The following is a 19,431-nucleotide window of genomic DNA, read 5'->3' as shown; positions in this document are numbered from 1 at the left end:
ATAAACATTGAATTCCGGAAAAAGGACTGCCTAAAGGGGTCCATCTTCCAGACCGTCAAACGCCTTTAAAAACTCACCATTTTCAAAGAACTGTTACACAAGTTTGTTTTGATGCATTTGCAATAGCGTGCGAGTGTTGAAATTTCACATAACTAGGTGGAACACAGTTTTCAGCAATTGTTTATTTTTATTTCTTTACAAATGGCATTCATTTTCAAAGGGGGACAACTTTTTCAGAATATTTTAAGTATGGGACAGTACGTCAGAACATGTAATGGTCAGTTAAAATATTGGTAACGATGTTGTTCGTTTATCAAAAATTTCTGTGTTTTGGTGGTATACTCCTAAACCTTAAAGTTTTTTATTATCAAATCTTCTTTGGTCATTGTCACTATAAAAAATTGTTCTAAAACTTTGTGACAAACAGCCTTCAAAATGCATTCCCTTTTGTCCTTAGTACTATTTTAAATTTGTATGAAATTACCTTTCCTATATTGTACATAATATATTGTAAGACAGTCTTAAAAAGGTAAATGAGAATTACTTCCCTTTAGTTTTGGAATATTCCTTGAATCTGTGGTGGTTATTAATGCCCTCCTATGCAAAAAGGATAAGATCAGTTTTAGAAATGTTCTAGCATTGTTCTTGAATAGTGTTCAAGAATTGTACTAGAACTAGTCTTAATGCGTGCAAGATCAATTCTAGTCCAAATATTTAGATGTGGAAAAAGTTATTCTACCTTCAACAATTCATTTTTGTGACATTTTTCATTTTTTACTATCAAAGCTTTTTTCGACATGGAAAATAAGAAATGTAAAATATCAGTTAAAATGAACTTATAAAGTGATAGGAGTTATGTAAGGTCTTATATTTAGGACTAGAACAATTCAAGTACATTTTTAGAAATGTTAAATTGGACATTTTCAGTTCAAGAACTTTGTTTTTGGAACAATTGTCCTAGAATTGTTTCTAAAATATAGTTCTTGAACTGAAACTGTAACATTTTTAAGAACAATTGTTCTTGAAAATTTGTCCAGTTTATAATTTCTAAAAATGTACTTGAATTGTTCTTGCACACTTTAAGACTAGTTCTAGTACAGTTCTTTAACACTATTCAAGAACAATGCTAGAACATTAAAATTTTCTAAAACTGAACTTACCCTTTTCGCACAGGTACAAACAATATTTTGTTTTTGGAAACAACAATATTTTTTTTTTTGTCTAGCAGGTACATCATATGAAATCTGACAGCTGTAGGTCAAAGTGCAGTACAGTTAGTGCCAGAGACTGTTTATTGAATCTAAGTCACTGTGACAATGATATTTTACCCCCTTAAAATGACACGAGTAGAACAGTCAACTTGGAGGGGGTGGGGGAGGGGGCATAATAAGAAGTAAACAATTGCTGCATAAAATACAAAACATAAAGTTAATATCACAATTTACTTGAATCTCAAGATTAAAATTCAGATACTAACCTTTCTTCAGGGTCGTGAAAACTTGTGACATTTTAAAAGGATTCTGTTTTTTTTTAGAATGAATGATAATGACAGTTAACACCATAATTACTTATTCAATATTCAGTGTCCTAATGTTCTAAACCATGCCTTGCTGCAGTACAATAAATGTTTCCTTCTTATTTGCTACACAAACTTCTCAAAACTTGCTGAATCACATGTGCAGAAAATTTCCCAGCATGCAACAAAATGATGGAAGCTAATCATGTGACATTATGTTTTTAAAATGTGCAAGAAATGTGTATAAGAATACTTAAGGACAAAAGAACACCAGATGCTCACAAACCATTCTTAAAATGTGCAAATATTGTTATCAAGCCACTTCAGGAAATATGAAGAACACAAAATGTTCAAAAACTGTTCTTGATATGTTTAAAATTGTTTATAAGAACATTTTAAGAGTAAATTTAGTTTGTGAACTGTTCTTAAAATGTGCTAGACTTCTTTAAGGACTGTATAAGAACACCAAAGATTTTCAAAAAGTTCAAGAACTGTTCTTAAACAAAGTTCTTGAAGTGATAAAGTACAACTGTTTTTAAACAGTCAGTTGCAGTTCTATTAGTTTTGCACAGTTTTTGAACACTTCTTAAACATAAGAACATCATTTCGCATAGGCTTGCCCTTAGTAAATTGTTCAGTTTTTTGCATTATTTGCTCACCTGAGCACAAAGTGCTCAAAGTGAGCTATTGTGACCGGTCATTGTCCTGCATCGTTCGTTGTGTGTCATCTGTCAACATTTGCCTTGTTAACACTCTAGAGGCCACAGTTGTGACCCAATCTTTATGAAACTTGGTCAGAATGTTTGTCCTGATGATCTCTAGGTCAAGTTTGAAACTGGGTCATGTGGGATTAAAAACTAGGACAGTAGGCCAGAGTTTTAAGTTTGAAACTCATGAGAATTGGTTCAAAACACTGTAGAGGCCACATTTTTAAACTATCTTCATGAAACTTGGTCAGAATGTTTATCTTGATGATTCCAAGGCGAACTTTGAATCTGCATGATGTGGATTCAGAAACTATGTCACTCGCTCAAATCAAAGGAAAACCTTGTTAACACTCTTGAGGCCACATTTATGACCCTATTTTCATGAAAGTTGAGAAGATTGTTTATCTTGATGATCCCTAGGTCAAGTTTGAATCTGGGTCATGTGGGGTCAAAAACTAGGTCACATGCTCAAATCACATGAAAAGCTTGTTAACACTGTAGAGGCCACATTTATGATCCTATCTTCATGAAACTTGGTCAGAATGTTTATCTTGATGATCTCTACGCCATGTTCGAATCTGGGTCATGTTGGGTCAAAAGCTAGGTCACCCGGTCAAATCAAAGGAAAAGCCTGTTAACACTCTAGAGGCTGTTGGCCCAATTACTCCTCAGGTGAGCGATCCAGGGTCATCATGACCCTCTTGGTTTTTTACATCTGTTTTTACTCATAATTCCTCATAATGTAATACTGCTGTTGTCAGGTACAGGACTGATCAGTTAACCTGGTGCAATTTTGGCAATACCATTTACTTTTGAAAGGGATGTTCACTGAAAATTACTGACTGAATAGCAGACAGTGCAGAATATGATCAGCCTGCATGGAGGTTCAGGCTGATCTTGGTCTACACAGATCGCAAAGTCGCCAGCAGGCTAAAGGTTAAAAATAGTGTTATATTTTTTTTTTTTGTTGATCATTAAGGAAAAATGCCAAAACATCATAGTTGTTACAGTGTCATTGTACAGCAATGCTGTAAAAACTTCCTTATTTTGCTATAAATTATTTCCTTGTTCTTTGTAATTGTAGTTAACAAATGTGAGAAACAAGAAGAAAAATAAATTTCAAGAGCTGAATGAAAAACTGATGTAACTCCTTCTTCATTTAATATGAGTTAAGACGCATTTCCATTTAAATCCTCAATATATATACAGTCTCTAAAAGGCACTATTAATACAGTTCCCATTCGGGTTTATCCCCAGTTCAGGAACAAGGAACTTATACTAAATATAGTAACTAAAATGCTCAAAAAGCACAGGTTTTTTTATTTGTTTCTTTCAAAATGTTGATTTTGAATTCAATGAGGTTATCTTATCCTTCTTAAGAAAAGCAAATATACTTCTGCTTTATGATGATTTTTATTATGATGTACATGTATACAACATTTGACTTGACTTTACCTTTTAACTTGGCTTCTTGACTTGACTTGACTTTCATTTGTGACTGTGCTTGTTTATTTACGATTGCAATGTTATTGTCTCTAGAATGGGTAGAATCTTAGATAGTATTAGAGTTGTAAATAGCAAAAAAAAAGAAGAAAGAATTTGCTAAAGAAGTTTTAACAAACATGATCTTAAATGTCCTTACATCTACATCTGAAATAAAGTGGTATTGATGATGATGATTTTGTGAGTGAGTGCCAAATGTGACCCATTATTTCAGTGCCATATGTGACCCATTATTTCAGTGCCAAATGTGGCCCATTATTTCAGTGCCAAATGTGACCCATTATTTCAGTGCCAAATGTGACCCATTATTTCTGTATATTACATGTTTAGTTTGCTCTTCTATTTTTAGAACATGAAAAGCGGATCTTTACTGATGAAGAAAACGTGATAAAGAAATTGTGAGATAATGACATTGGATATGTTGGAAAGAGAATGATTAAAATTATTGTACATGTACCAAGTTTCATAAAGACTGGACTAGGGTGATACATTTCTACAGATGAAAACAACCATGGATATACAAGAGAAAAGTCCTGGAGGTAGAGATTTTAGTTTATAAATGGATATCTGATTTATTTTGTGTGTTGCAGGGTAGGCTCGAAGAGGGTTGGGGGCTATAACGACCATTATTCTATTGTGCTGTTAAGAATTAAATGGATTTTTTTTTATTTATATTTCTTCAAGTTCTTCCAAGAAGTCCCAGTGTGGTTTATACCCATATCAAGGTACAAAAAATAGCATTAAATTCTGATATTGATATTTTTATGGTAGCTTGCTACAAAAATAAATGATTTGCTTTCCATAGGTATCAGAAAATTAAAATAAATATCAGGATATTGATCTTCTCAACATCTAAATAGAACAGCCAAAAAGACCTGCCCACATTCAATGGTATATTGTTTTGCAGATGTCGGTCAGTCAGTTGTTCCTATGATTGGTCTGTTGGTCGGTCCCTAGACCAATCAGTTTCCATATGATAACTCAAGAATGCTTGGGCCTAGGATCATGAAAGTTATAGGGAGGTTGGTCATGACCAGCAAATGACCCTATTGATTTTAAGGTCAAAGGTCAAGGTCACAGTGACCCGGAAAAGTTAAATGTTTCCGGATGATAACTCAAGAACGCTTGGGTCTAGGATCACGAAACTTACAAGAGAGGTTGATCATGACCAGCAGATGACCCCTACTGATTTTAAGGTCAGTCAGTCAGTCAAAGGTCAAGGTCACAGTGATCTGGCACAGTTAAACCATTTCCGGACGATATCTTAAGAACCCTTGGGCCTAGGATCACGAACTTAATAGGGAGGTTGATCATGACCGTCAGATGACCCTTATTGATTTTGAGGTCAATAGGTCAAAGGTCAAGGTCACATTGACCCAGAACAGTAGAACTTTTTTTGCAAAATAACTAGAGAATGCTTTGGCATTTGGTCTAAGATCTCATTTGATACGGAGGCCACCTATGACTGGTAAATGATCCATAATTATTAATTTGAGGTCAATACGGCAAACGTCCAGTGCACAGTGACCAAATAATTTCTGTTCCTTGTGCAGTCAATGAATGGACGCCATTTACTTGTTCATGTTTTAGGTGAATGACATCAGATTGTGCATGCAGCCTCATGCAAAAACTGTCCTTGATATTATTACCTCAGTGTTGTCTATACGAAAAAAGACACTTTTTTCTTTCCATACAAAATGTCCAGTTAATGTAAATATATAATTATAGTTAAGAGGACAAAAGAAATTCCTCAATAAAATATTTTGATATTTTACCCTTTATACATTGAGGAGATTTTGATTTTTGTGTTGTTGTTGTTTTTTCAATAGTAGGCATAAAAAAGAAACAGGTAAGATTCAATTTAAGATAAAATGTGATAAACCTACACCAGATCTTGTCAAAAGTAAAACATCATTTTAAAGGCTTATGATGCATTTGGTTTTGATGCGGCCAGTGCCACATTTTTTGTTTTGAACATGAAATATTTATTAGTTTCTTGCTAAATCCTTAATACTTTATAATCATTTTCTATAACATTTGCCAATGGTTTAAACAGAAAAGTAGGTTTTATTGACTACATTGATTTTTTATTACCTCCCTTTATGGCTCTAGCAAAATAAGTTCATGTGCACTGTTGAAAGTAGTACCTGCCTAAGCATGTAATTATGCATAACATCTATTTAGATAGTTGTTTAATCTGTTTTTATTATCAAATTTTAAGCCATGGAAATACCTAATATACATAATATTATATGGCTCTGTATTGTTATGTAACTATAGGGTGTATGACATTGGTTTCTTTTTTCTTTTATTTTTCGCACTATATTTTGTTTTACACTTCCTTAAATATTTTTAGCAGGATTGGAGATAAAACTGATCAGCTTTTATATAACATTTGACCAGTTTTTACAGGACTTTTACTATTTATAGAACTCCTTAAAAGACTATTTTGGATGTTTTTTTCAAACTGCTAGGTAAGATGGATATACGTGTAACTAATTTAATGTTTGTTATTTTCAGTTGTAATGAATATTTATTTACCATGTAACAAAAGATTATAGTTTTATTAATGAGGCCTGTTATCCTGGATATTTATTTTTGGTAGGTAGAATTATTTTTTGTGTGGAATATTTGTTTCATTTGGCAAAAGGGTATACATTCACTGAAAATTTACTGGCTGAATAGCGAATGGTGCTGACCTTGATTTTGGTCTGCACTGGTCGCAAATGCAAAATCACAAATGCCGCCAACAGGCTAAAAGTTAAATATACAAACAAGGTATAAGGCAACCCACACAAAACCATGATTTAAAGTTACATCATTTTACCTTGGGGAGAAGGTGAATCTTACTCATGACTGCTGGTTTTGTAGTCTGTCGCCTAAAATCACTGTATCTCTGCATCCGTTCTGTTAGGCATGAATACACTAAATAGCTGGTTATCTTTCTTCTGTATAGAATTAACAGACAGCACACTTCAGGACTCATTTAAAGTGTCTGTAACTTACATTTTCTTGAAGAATATTGTCAGGACTGAACAAAAATCAAAAGGAAAGTTGGGGGGGTCTCCGTGGCCGAGTGGTTAAGGTCGCTGACTTCAAATCACTTGCCCCTCATCGATGTGGGTTCGAGCCTCACTCGGGGCGTTGAATTCTTCATGTGAGGAAGCCATCCAGCTGGCTTACGGAAGGTCGGTGGTTCTACCCGGGTGCCCGCTCGTGATGAAATAATGCATGGAGGGGCACCTGAGGTCTTCCTCCACCATCAAAGCTGGAAAGTCGCCATATGACCTTAAATGAGTCGGTGCGACGTTAAACCCAACCAAAAAAAAAAAAAAAAGAAAAGTTGGGATCATATTTGATGAAAGAAAAATATTTTCAGTCAGACACAAACCACAAAATCAGCTAAAAAATGATACCCCGTATTGTAGTAGTCATGCATGACTTCAGTTTCCATGACAAATTATTCCATTCTATTATTTTATTATAAAAATCCTCCCTAAATGTCAAGCATAGATCTGTCATGTGATATCAGCCAAAAAATTGCAAAGAAAATCAGGAAAATAGCTCTACAGAGAAAAAAACTAAGTACATTTTGAATCCACCATCATGACTGTGACTACCGCGTCATTTTCCTATTTTCTAAGGAGACGAGCAATGTAATAATAAATATACTTGATTCATATTCAGCTCAGTATAGCTTTCATGTGTTGTTTGCTTACTTGGGTGCAATTATTTTGTAAATACATTCTATCACTGAAGTATTTTTTATGACAAATATGGTATTTGTGTTTTATTTATACTAATGTTATATAAATTATGGCAACAGATGAAAAATAGGTAATTAAGGCTAGCTGACATATTGTTCTACATTCTATGAATATATTTAGACTTTTTCATGTTTCGTGTAAAATATTTTATGCATGAAAAAGACATAATAGGAATATGACATGAGGAAAAGTTTCGAAATGCATTTACAGTTGTGGAAATGTAATTATTCAGTTACTTTAAATTGTCAGAAAAGGATTTTATTTTAAAATACCGTGATATTAACTATTCAGTGATTTTGAAATTTGGGTAGGTTTTTCTTCAATCTTTAAAATGTTGTAATGGAATAAAGCTGTTTGTTAGTAAATTGTAATTTAGGGAGTTAATGATAAATTGTTGTAAAGTTTAAAATATTTATTGAAAAAATTCATCATAGATTTGGTAATCAAAGTAAATCCATAAAAAAATCACAGATTTGGTTATCAGTGTAATAAAATCCATGAAAATCTTCACAGATAATTAAATCCATGAAGGCAATATTTTTTGTTATGAATACCAGTAGTACCATTTTGGAGTTCAAAATGCTCATTGATTATACACAAAAAATCTGAATATTTTTTAACTGTTATCTGAACAGTTGCTGCACATTTTCTGAATTTGTCTGAAAATCCCTTCTTTGCTCAGTTCTGAATATTCAAAAACATTCAGACATCAATCTAGAAATATCATTCAGACATAGTTCAGAAAACCTCAAACATAAATTCAGAAGAATTCAGCCATTCAGAAAATCTCAGACGCTCTATGCATTTGGACTTACCTTACTAATCAAGAACGTGTACTTATGTATTTACCATTAGCCCTTAGCCTGCTGCAGGCGAATTTAACAGCCTTTGCAAACAGCTTGGAACCAGATCAGACGCCGATTAAATCGGCATCTGATCTGGTTCCAAGCTGTTTGCTACGCTGACAATATTTCTTCTAATTTTGGAGCAAATTGAATGAACTTTACAATTTTAGCAGACGACATTTCCAGCAGACGACAATTTATCTAGCATGCTAAAGGTTAGGAAAACTGGAACTATTTTTACCGTACGGCTAGTACTGTCTGAATGTAGTTCTACATACACAATTAATTTATGTATATAGTAAAATTGAATACATTTGATGAGGATTTTCTGCATCAGAGATAAAATATTTCAGTGAAAAATGGGTGTAGGATATCTTTAATAAGTTTAAAAGGCAGTGTAATGGCAGTTCAGTCAGTTTTTTTTCTGCATTGAAGGACTTGAAGCAGCAGCAGCAGCAACAACAACAACAACAACTTTTATTTCTCTTACTTCTTGTGCAGCTTACATTATAGGCATGGTGGATATTTTGAAAAGATTGTTGGTCAATATTAGAAAATTAGAATTTAGTACACATCATGAATAGATAATTATAATTATGTCAACGAAGTGATGTAGTTTGCCATTAAATAGAATGTCATTAATGCCAACGATGTCATTAGCAGAAACATCATTAACTATCATTTAACATTTGTAATCGAAAAATCTGAATTATTAATTGTAGGTATTAGTTTAAATGACTTTTTAAAGGCAGTCAATCTGATTTTTATCAAGTAGTGGATTGGTTAGAAACTTTAGGCCATTTCATATACTAAACCTCTACACCTTTATGGAACGTATAACAGAATACAAAGTGAAACAAAATAAGAAAGCATTATGATCAGGGAACCACTTAATTCACTGCTGAAGTAAAAGGAACCTAGATGAGTTACTGAATTTGGTCCGGAATGGTGAAAAAGGTTACATTTTTCCACAAACAGGTAATTTTAGACATTTTCGCCTTGAGTTCAGTTAAAAATTTGGCGTATATGTGAAAGCTGTAGCCGATTCCTAAATGAAAAATGGCATTGATTTTGTCACAGTTTAGATTCAGTAAATAATCTTAGTAGGAGGATTATATATAGTGCAAGATACAGGAGACGCTCCAATTCCAGAAGCTTCCCTGGTTCTTTAGCGTGCCAGGTGTAAAGCACGCATACACGGGACTCTTATCCCAATGTTATTCATTTTTAGTTGGAGGAGCTGGGGCTCGAACTCCTGATCCCTGGTTTCGTAGTCAGACAGTGCTACCAACAACTGGACCACTGCGTCCACTCATATATAAATACCTCCCCAGTACCATCCCTAATCACAAATGTGTATTTATATACACAGGTTTAGACTAGTTTTAAATTGTTTATTTTTTGCTATTCCAGAAAAAGGAACTCTGCCCTAAAACTTTCTAAGCTATAATTGAGCCGTGCCATGAGAAAACCAACATAGTGGGTTTGCAACCAGCATGGATCCACATCCGCGCAGTCTGGTCAAGATCCATGCTGTTCGCTTTCAAAGCCTAATGGAATTAGAGAAACTAATAGCGAACAGCATGGATCCTGACCAGACTGCACGGATGTGCAGGCTGGTCTGTATCCATACTGGTCGCAAAGCTACTATGTTAGTTTTCTCATGGCACGGCTCAATTATAGATTAATGTTTTATTAAAGTCTTATCCATATGAATACCGATTAAAATACACGTATATACGTATCACATACAATATATAGAATTATAAGTATGATTGCGGTTAGGCCTAAAAAAAAAATTCTTTGTTTCCGGTAACATGCTCAAAAAAATTTGGGTAGGTAGGTCGGAAACTTTTTTTGGGGGGGGGGGAATTTTTTTTTTATTAAGGGAGACTTTTTGGAAATTATTTTTTTGTCAAAAAATGATTACAGATAAGGGGGTTATGCCTTTAGAGCATCAGTAAGTTGATTTCTAACAACACTGGCCATGTTTATAGCATAAAAAGTACAGTTTTGCATCTTTTTGTTAAAAAGTTGAAAAAAATATTCTCCAAGGCCATAAAAACATTTAGGGTCGGGCCAACAATTTAGGGTAGGTCGGGATACCGGAAACAAACAATTTTTTTTACGCCTTTAATATGTTTTGTATAAGATATTTGATTTTTGTTTTGAAGAATCATTATTAAGATACTAATTATGGATTGAGTATTATTTTTAACTAAGATCAAACTGTCAACAACAAAACTGAAATGAGATGACGCAGAACAACTAATTACTGGCTGTTTGATCTTTAACACATCACAACAAAAGACAATCACACTTTTGTTACCAGTTTAAACATAGAATCTATATTTGCCATGACTACAAATAAATCACAGTTAGAGAAACTTGATGATCACTTTGTAAACTGCGACTTCTATAATGACTCTCACTTGCAGAAGTAAATTTGATCTGACAGCGGATGTTTACATTTTTACAAGTTTTTCAGTTTTTTTTAGCTCACATGTCATGTAGTGACAGGGTTAGCTTTTGTGATCGCCCTTCGTCCGTCCACAATTTCTTGTCTGCACGATAGTGGTTACATTTATGATTTTATTTTAACCAAACTTGCACACAACTTGTATCACCATAAGATCTTGGTTCCTGTCTTGAACTGGCCAGATCCCATTATGGGTTCTAGAGTTATGGCCCCTGAAAGGGCCAAAATTAGCTATTTTGACCTTGTCTGCATAATACCAACTTTATTTATGATTTGATTTTTACCAAACTTGCACACAATTTGTATCACCATAAGATCTCAGTTCCTTTCTTGAACTGGCCAGATTCCATAATGGGTTCCAGAGTTATGGCCCCTGAAAGGGCCAAAATTATCTATTTTGACCTTGTTTGCACAATAGCAGCTTCATTTTTGATTTGAATTTAATCAAACTTGCACAAAATTTGTGTTACAATAAGATCTCGGTTCCTTTTTTGAACCAGCCAGATCCCATAATGGGTTTCAGAGTTATGGCCCCTGAAAGGGCCAAAATGAGCTATTTTGACCTTATCTGCGCAATAGCAGCTTCATTTATGAATTGATTTTAACCAAACTTGCACACAACTTGTATCACCATAAGATCTTGGTTCCTTTCTTGAATTGGCCAGATCCCATAATGGGTTCCAGAGTTATGGCCCCTGAAAGGGCCAAAATTAGCTGTTTTGACTTTGTCTGCACAATAGCAGCTTCATTTATGATTTGATTTTAACCAAACTTGCACACAGCTTGTATCACCATAAGATCTCGATTCCTTTTTTTATATGCCCTCATATTATGTTATCGCCTCTGTGTCCGTCTGTCTGTCTGTCTGTCTGTCTGTCTGTCTGTTGGTTAGCAATTTCCCTGCCGCTCTGTAACTCTTGAACCCCTTGAAGGATTTCAAAGAAACCTGACACAAATGTTCACCTCATCCAAACGATGTGCAGAGCGCATGTTTTGGATGGCTCACTTCAAGGTCAAGGTCACATTTAGGGGTCAAAGGTCATATGGCTTTGTTTTGTGTGTATATTGCTCTGCGTTTGTGTTGCATTGCAGTGCTCTTGTTTTTATTTGGCAGATCCTTCTTTTGTTCACTTACAATAATTTTTTTTTAATTACTTCCCTTTTATGTTACTATAAATAGCTTATTAGTAACTTTTTTAATTATTGGCTGTAGGAAAAAATCGAGACCACTTTCCTGTGGTACAACATGGATGGTACCTCCAATTTATAAGTGTATTTTGACATATCTATACCTTTAAGAAAATTTCAACTATATTTTCTCATGATTCTTTTGATTGATCTTGATTATGATTTTTTGATCTTCTTGTCCTTAAATGCAATGATGACAGGTGAGCAATATAGGGCCATTATGACCCTCTTGTTTTGTCTTTCCATCTGGATTGACCAAAAACATTTTTTTCAAAGATTTTAGACTCAAATTGAGGCTTCTCGTTATACAGGGGTGCGCATTATACAGCTCGTTTAAATGGGTCAGCCGTGTTGTTGTACTTATATAATAGACTGACCCGGTTTATAGGTTGGTCAGAACAACGATATATGTTATATTTTGCCATCAAAATATTTCTATAAAATGCTTCTTCCCCTTTGGTTTGGATACATCCATGTTTACAAACACGTTTGTTTGTTTTATGGACTGTACATCGATATCTATGGTGTGCTTGTATCTATCTATGTTTGCTGGATAAAAATATTTGTAGTTAAAATAACTGGAAATCATTTTTGTTAGACAAAAGCACGAAGAAGCAAAAGATGCTCCAATTGCAGAAGCTTCACTGTTTCTTTACCCGGTTGCCCAGTACAAATGACTTTCATCTCAATAATAGTAATTTTAGTATGGAGAAATGGGGGCTCAGCCCATGAGCCCTTCTTTTGTAATTTTGCATTTTGACACTATAGAACTACATCCACAATGTTGAATCAGTCAGTAATTCTTGTATCAATCATATATGGAATTGTATGTCTGCATTTATCACACCCTTACTGCTATTAAAAATGTGGATAATCTGGGCTTAGGTAAAATGCTGTAAGAGTATTAGCAACATAAAAAGGCATTTCCAACATGTCCTTGACTTCATTATAGATAGAAGTAACCAGTCACTAATTAAACATTTTATATGGATTTGTCTGGTAAAAGTATTAGAGAACATCACATTCACCTATTCATTATAAGAATCTTAAGAGAAAATGCATTTCATTTATGTAAAATCATACAATCATAACAATTTGTCACTTCATTGCAAGAAATAGTTAACTGCTTCTTTGTGTCAGTGCCGTTAGTTTTGTTGACTGCTTCCATGTGTCTGTGTAGTTAATTGGTTAACTGTTTCTTTGTGTCAATGCAGTTAACTGGCTAACTGCTTCTGTTTGTCAATGCAGTTAAATGGTTGACAGCTTCTTTATGTCAGGGCAGATAACTGGTTGACTGCTTCTGTATGCCAATGCAGTTATCTGGTTAACTGCTTCTGTATGTCAATGCAGTTTTCTGGTTGACTGTTACTGTATGCCAATGCAGTTTACCACTTATTTAGATCTGTGTCACAGTCCTAACCATAATGTTTTATGTTATCATTTACGTCAATGTAAATGATGTCATAAACACACTAAAATGGCTGCCTCCATGATCAGCCATTTTTGTGCCCCCACCATTAAATTTGGGTGGGGGGAGGGGAGCATATAGTTTTACCCCTGTGTGTGTGTGTGTGTGTGTGTGTGTGTGTGTGTGTGTGTGTGTGTTTATGTGTTCCTGAAAGGGTGGTGTTCCTGTCTGGGCCATAAATTTGACATGCATGGTCTGATTTCAGAATAATTTCAAACAAATGATAAGCATGGATAGACGATGTGTCATGCCCAAAAACCATTTCCCTAGCTCAAAGGTCAAGGTCACAGTCCTTGGTTGAACTTAGCCAATTTTCACTACATATATACTGATAATGTGGTCTTCGTGACATGCATGGTCCAATTTCAAAATAATTTGACACAAATGATAAGCATGGATAGATGATATATCATGATATGTCATGCACTAAAACCATTTCGCTAGCTCAAAGGTCAAGGTCACAGTCCTTGGTTGAATTTAGCCAATTTTCACTACATATACAGAATACTAAATTTTCTGGTTTTCCTACAATATTTTTTTGTGTAAATAAATAGGGCCAAGGGTCCTTCTTTTAGTTTGTGAGCAGTACCATGCCTGTGACCTTTCTCATGTTACTGGGGCATCCGTGTCGGTGACACATTTCTAGTCTTTAATTTCAAACTGCCGTATCGTTTTCAATAGTGATCCGATTTTAAAAATTCTTGAAAGGATTGAGAATGACTTTCACATAAAATCAACTTATTTTCAGGCATTCCTTGCCCTTTAAGACTGTTGCTGATTAAATGGTTGAAACGCCTTTTTTTCTACGGTCTTAAATTTTAAAGATTATGATAATATTTATATATCCCATATTAGGCTTTAAATTTGATATATTAACCTTTAGCATGCTAGATAAATTGTCGTCTGCTGGAAATGCTGCTAAAATTGTAAAGTTCTTTCAATTTGCTCCAAAATTGGAAGAAATATTGTCAGAGTAGCAAACAGCTTGGAACCTGATCAGACGCCGATTTAATCGGCGTCTGATCTGGTTCCAAGCTGTTTGCAAAGGCTGTTAAATTCGCCTGCAGCAGGCTAAGGGTTAAAAACAACTGATAAAGCTTTCAAATTAGAACTTGTGCATAATTACATGTTAAGAAAGGCACAACTTAAATACTGCACATGAAAATATAGTTAGAACTATAAAGGGAGTTAATCATAAACAGTGTATTCTGTACTATGTTAATCAATATCCAAACCTTTGACAAGCATTAGTGAAAACAATTATTGAAAAGTAGGATGTAACAAGAAATAAATATATTTCAAATTCGTAATAAAAATGTGGCAGCCACATTTATGAACAAAGGCATTAGATCAGATTTATGCATTTTTTCCCTACATTTGAAATGTTTTAAATGGTAACCTCATTATTCTGGAATTAAAATGAGGACCAGTTGACAGCTCTGATACTGAATACCTCCACTGCTTATTGTATTGACTATATATTGTTGATGGACAGAATGAATGGTGACAGAAAGGTCTGACAATTTTTGTCATCTACTGTCTGTGAAATTTATTCTGAAACTGTATTTTTTATGCCACCCCTCCCCCCCACCCCCCCGAAGGGAGGCATATAGTTTTTGAACCGTCTGTCAGTCTGTTGGTCTGTCCGCAATTTTCATGTCCGGTCCATATCTTTGTCATCCATGGATGGATTTTCAAATAACTTGGCATGAATGTGTACCACAGTAAGACGACTTGTCACGCGCAAGACCCAGGTCCATAGCTCAAAGGTCAAGGTCACACTTAGACGTTAAAGGTCATTTTTCATGATAGTGCATTGATGGGCGTGTCCGGTCCATATCTTTGTCATCCATGGATGGATTTTCAAATAACTTGGCATGAATGTGTACCACAGTAAGACGACGTGTCGCACGCAAGACCCAGGTCCGTAGCTCAGAGGTCAAGGTCACACTTCCCCGCAGTCTGGTCAGGGTCCATGCTGTTCGCTAACACGTTCCCTAATTGAAATAGTCTTTGAAAGCGAACAGCATGGATCCTGACCAGACTGCACGGATGCACAGGCTGGTCTGGATCCATGCAATCGCAAACCCACTATGTTGGTTTTCTCATGGCACGGCTCAAATGTATTTCAGGCTATTACTGATCATTAAATACCTTTAAGGATATGGCAATATTTAGGTAACACTGATGTCATATACTTGCTCTGTAATCTTTATATCAAAATATGCATTACGTCTGTATAATATTTGCATCTATTTTCAAATGACAATTTGAATCAAAAAAGATCTTCATGTTGGCATGTTTTGTTGATATTTGTATTTGTCAACATAAAAGTGGATACATCAAGTAAATACAGGAAACATAAATATGTAACATTTACGTCTAAATATTGTAGTTAAAAAGAAGATCTAATAAATTTATTGTTTAACCGTCAAATATCATTTCCCGAAAGATAATTATATTTGATGAATATCATATTAAAGTGTTTCAAAAACGTGTGAACGATACAATAGGCTTGCGGTATGGAATATAAGGGCATATATGAGGCATTTTAAAATTAAAATGTCATACATAATGCAGACAACTATTAAGTACTCGAAACAGCTCTTCACATGGTATATTATACATTTCATTAGTTTAAAGATCCGAACAACAAGTATTGTCAGTGATGTCAAGGACCACTTAAGTAGTCAATAAAAGTGAAATTAAAGGCAAAATGTGTTAGAAGGGATATTATCATGTTATTAGTACGATATACGTCAATGGATGATGTTTATTCGTGCATTTGAGAGATGAATTGTGATAATCGGTGATTTAATTACACTACTGTGATATATGATCATAAAAGGTTATGATTAACAAACTTACACTGTAATAGTGATGTTATTCTAGTGTGAAATCATAAAGAAATAAATATGCAGCAAAATGTAACTTTGCGATTGCAAACTTTTCTTAAAATATTTTCGCATTCTGGTGTATAGACTTGTGAATTTTAATATACCTCATAACTATCTGGCTGATTTTTTATGACAAATTATATGCATATGCACGCGTGTGCTGTAAATGTCATAGAAAGTGTATTAATTCATTTGAATCTACTTTAATTGTGCAATAATTTAATGGACTTATTCTTTCATCTAATGTTAGGATTATATACTACACAAGATGTAAGTTATTTTAAGAATTTTTTTTTGGTTAAAATACTGAAACTTTCATTGTTGTTTTAATCAAAGTATGCCAAGACACAGTTGTAGTTGTCAGTTTTGCATCTTCCTAGCTATTATTTGTGCCCTAGTTTGTGCAGTCACATGCAGAAGTGGGCAGTTCCGCAGACAGACAAAGGTCAGGGTTCAAGGTCATTTACATTTTTTACTGCCAGACTTTCCACATTAGTTTTTCTTGCATAAAGTTTCATTAGGTTGGACAACATTTATAGTTTAAAGGGTGCTGCCTCATGTTTCAAATACATGATATTATTCTGGATTTTATTTGTAAGGAGATATTTACAACAAATCATAAGTTGATGTATAAATATATCACTTGGCAAGTACTTGCATACTCATTTTTTGTTTGTTTTAGGTCCCTTTTTTGTTTTGGGCTTTGTGCCAATTTTTAACAGTATTTCAGTTATGTAATGGTGGGCAGTAATACCCTAACCAGTGTTCCTGGATTCGGTACCACAGTACTAACCTGTTCTCCGCAAGAAACTGCCAACTTCCCCACAAGAATCAGAGGCAGGGCACAGATGATTTTAGACACAATGTCTTTAATGAATCATCACAGATAACATGTGCCTTGCCTAGGGATCAAACTCACTACCCTGCAATTTGTAGATCTACGTACATATTCGTACCACCATTGTTTTGCAATTTCATTATGAAACACATTTATACTTTATAATCGTAAATGAAAGTGATTATTAACATTGTTATTCTTTTCGATTAATACATTCAATGGGAAAGCTTTAAATTGTCAAGTGTTTTAATTGCGGGGGAAAATAAACAGTTTGAGCATCATTGACCTTTAGTATAATATACTTAATTTCATATTTAATTCTAGTTTAATATTTTTCCAGATTTCCACCAATAGAATTGTCCCGCTAAACGAAACTCATACAGGAAGATTTTTAGAGCTTTTCTAATGCATATTTATATGTTAATTATTAAATTCAGGAATATCAACTAAAAATGTTGATATTGTATTGTTGCTAAGAAACATTTATAAATATTTTTGAAGTGTATCCTTCACATTTTTAGGGGAACATTTTTTTTCTCAAAAAGTGTGGGTGCTGTGAAAGTGATCAGTAGTACAGGCTTATTGACCAGTCCTTTTCCATCCGTTTGGGACAACACCGTTGAATTGTCAAAAATGTTAATAAATTGAGAAAAATTGAAACTTATCATAATCCATATAAAGATGGACTTTTTTTATCATTTTGGAATGGCAGTTTTAATAATAGTTAAAGCTACACACCCACAGTTTGGGTGAAATTTTCCATCAAGTTCATTTCCATCAAGTTTGGCATAGAATATATGTGTGTGTGTTTGGGTTTAACATCTGTTTCAACAATTTTTCAGTCATATAAACGACGGTGTCTACTTGTAGCAGTAAGCACAATGCCCAACTTTATAGTGCTGCCTCACTGGAATATCACGCCATAGACACGTGACATTATACCCCACCCAGTCACATTATACTGACACAGGGCTGACCAGTCCTAGCACTACCCTCTTAATGCTGAGCGCCAAGCGAGGAAGCTACTAGTACCATTTTTACGTCTTTGGTATGACACGGCCGGGGATCGAACCCACGACTTCCCGCACTCGAAGCGGGCACTCTACCACTAGGCTACCGAGGCGGTTATATATGACACTGAAAAATGATAAAGTGGGTGAAAATAAAAGTTAAATATTGGTGAAAATGCAAGAAGAATGTAAATTTTCTGCATTATTTCAAAAGTGTTGCAACGGTTTACTTAAAACTTTCTGCACAATATTTTTGATTATTGAGAATATCTTGCAAAAATCTTATTTCAATAAGTTTGTACAACTAGTCTTTACTGTGTACTCATTTTTATGCCCCCGAAGGGAGGCATATAGTTTTTGAACCGTCTGTCGGTCTGTCAGTCTGTCGGTCTGTCAATCTGTCAGTCTGTCCGCAATTTTCGTGTCCGGTCCATATCTTTGTCATCGATGGATGGATTTTCAAATAACTTGGCATGAATGTGTACCACAGTAAGACGACGTGTTGCGCGCAAGACCCAGGTCCGTAGCTCAAAGGTCAAGGTCACACTTAGACATTAAAGGAGAGTGCATTGATGGGCGTGTCCGGTCCATATCTTTGTCATCGATGGATGGATTTTCAAATAACTTGGCATGAATGTGTACCACAGTAAGACGACGTGTCGCGCGCAAGACCAAGGTCCGTAGCTCAAAGGTCAAGGTCACACTTAGACATTAAAGGATAGTACATTGATGGGCGTGTCCGGTCCATATCTTTGTCATCGATGGATGGATTTTCAAATAACTTGGCATGAATGTGTACCACAGTAAGACGACGTGTCGCGCGCAAGACCCAGGTCCGTAGCTCAAAGGTCAAGGTCACACTTAGACATTAAAAGGATAGTGCATTGATGGGCGTGTCCGGTCCATATCTTTGTCAACCATGGATGGATTTTCAAATAACTTGGCATGAATGTGTACCACAGTAAGACGACGTGTCGCGCGCAAGACCCAGGTCCGTAGCTCAAAGGTCAAGGTCACACTTAGACGTTAAAGGTCATTTTTCATGATAGTGCATTGATGGGCGTGTCCGGTCCATATCTTTGTCATTCATGCATGGATTTTAAAATAACTACGCATGAATGTGTGGCACAGTAAGACGACGTGTCGCGCGCAAGACCCAGCTCCGTAGGTCAAAGGTCCTAAACTCTAACATCGGCCATAACTACTCATTCAA

The 19,431-nt window shown here is 35.0% G+C and overlaps 1 protein-coding gene across 8 annotated transcripts in view; it reads left to right on the top strand.

Moving 5' to 3' along the window:
* The window catches only part of LOC123549315 (adenylate cyclase type 2-like), a 200,322-nt gene that overhangs the window by 80,057 nt on the left and 100,834 nt on the right, over positions 1 to 19,431 (top strand). For 3 of the 8 annotated variants that reach the window (XM_053545486.1, XM_053545483.1, XM_053545484.1), the window contains one exon: positions 4,076 to 4,265. In XM_053545486.1, the coding sequence (XP_053401461.1) occupies positions 4,226 to 4,265 (40 nt within the window). In that variant the 5' untranslated portion in view covers positions 4,076 to 4,225. Of the gene's footprint in view, positions 1 to 4,075; positions 4,266 to 7,667; positions 7,801 to 9,173; positions 9,317 to 15,892; positions 16,641 to 19,431 lie in introns of those variants that run through there. The other 5 variants (XM_053545490.1, XM_053545488.1, XM_053545491.1 and 2 more) reach the window with 5 other exon arrangements.

This window comes from Mercenaria mercenaria, chromosome 6 (genome assembly GCF_021730395.1).
Source record: "Mercenaria mercenaria strain notata chromosome 6, MADL_Memer_1, whole genome shotgun sequence".
NCBI classification, from domain to species: domain Eukaryota; kingdom Metazoa; phylum Mollusca; class Bivalvia; order Venerida; family Veneridae; genus Mercenaria; species Mercenaria mercenaria.
Note: the sequence above shows the minus strand (reverse complement) of the source record. Positions and strands in the feature narration are given on the sequence as shown.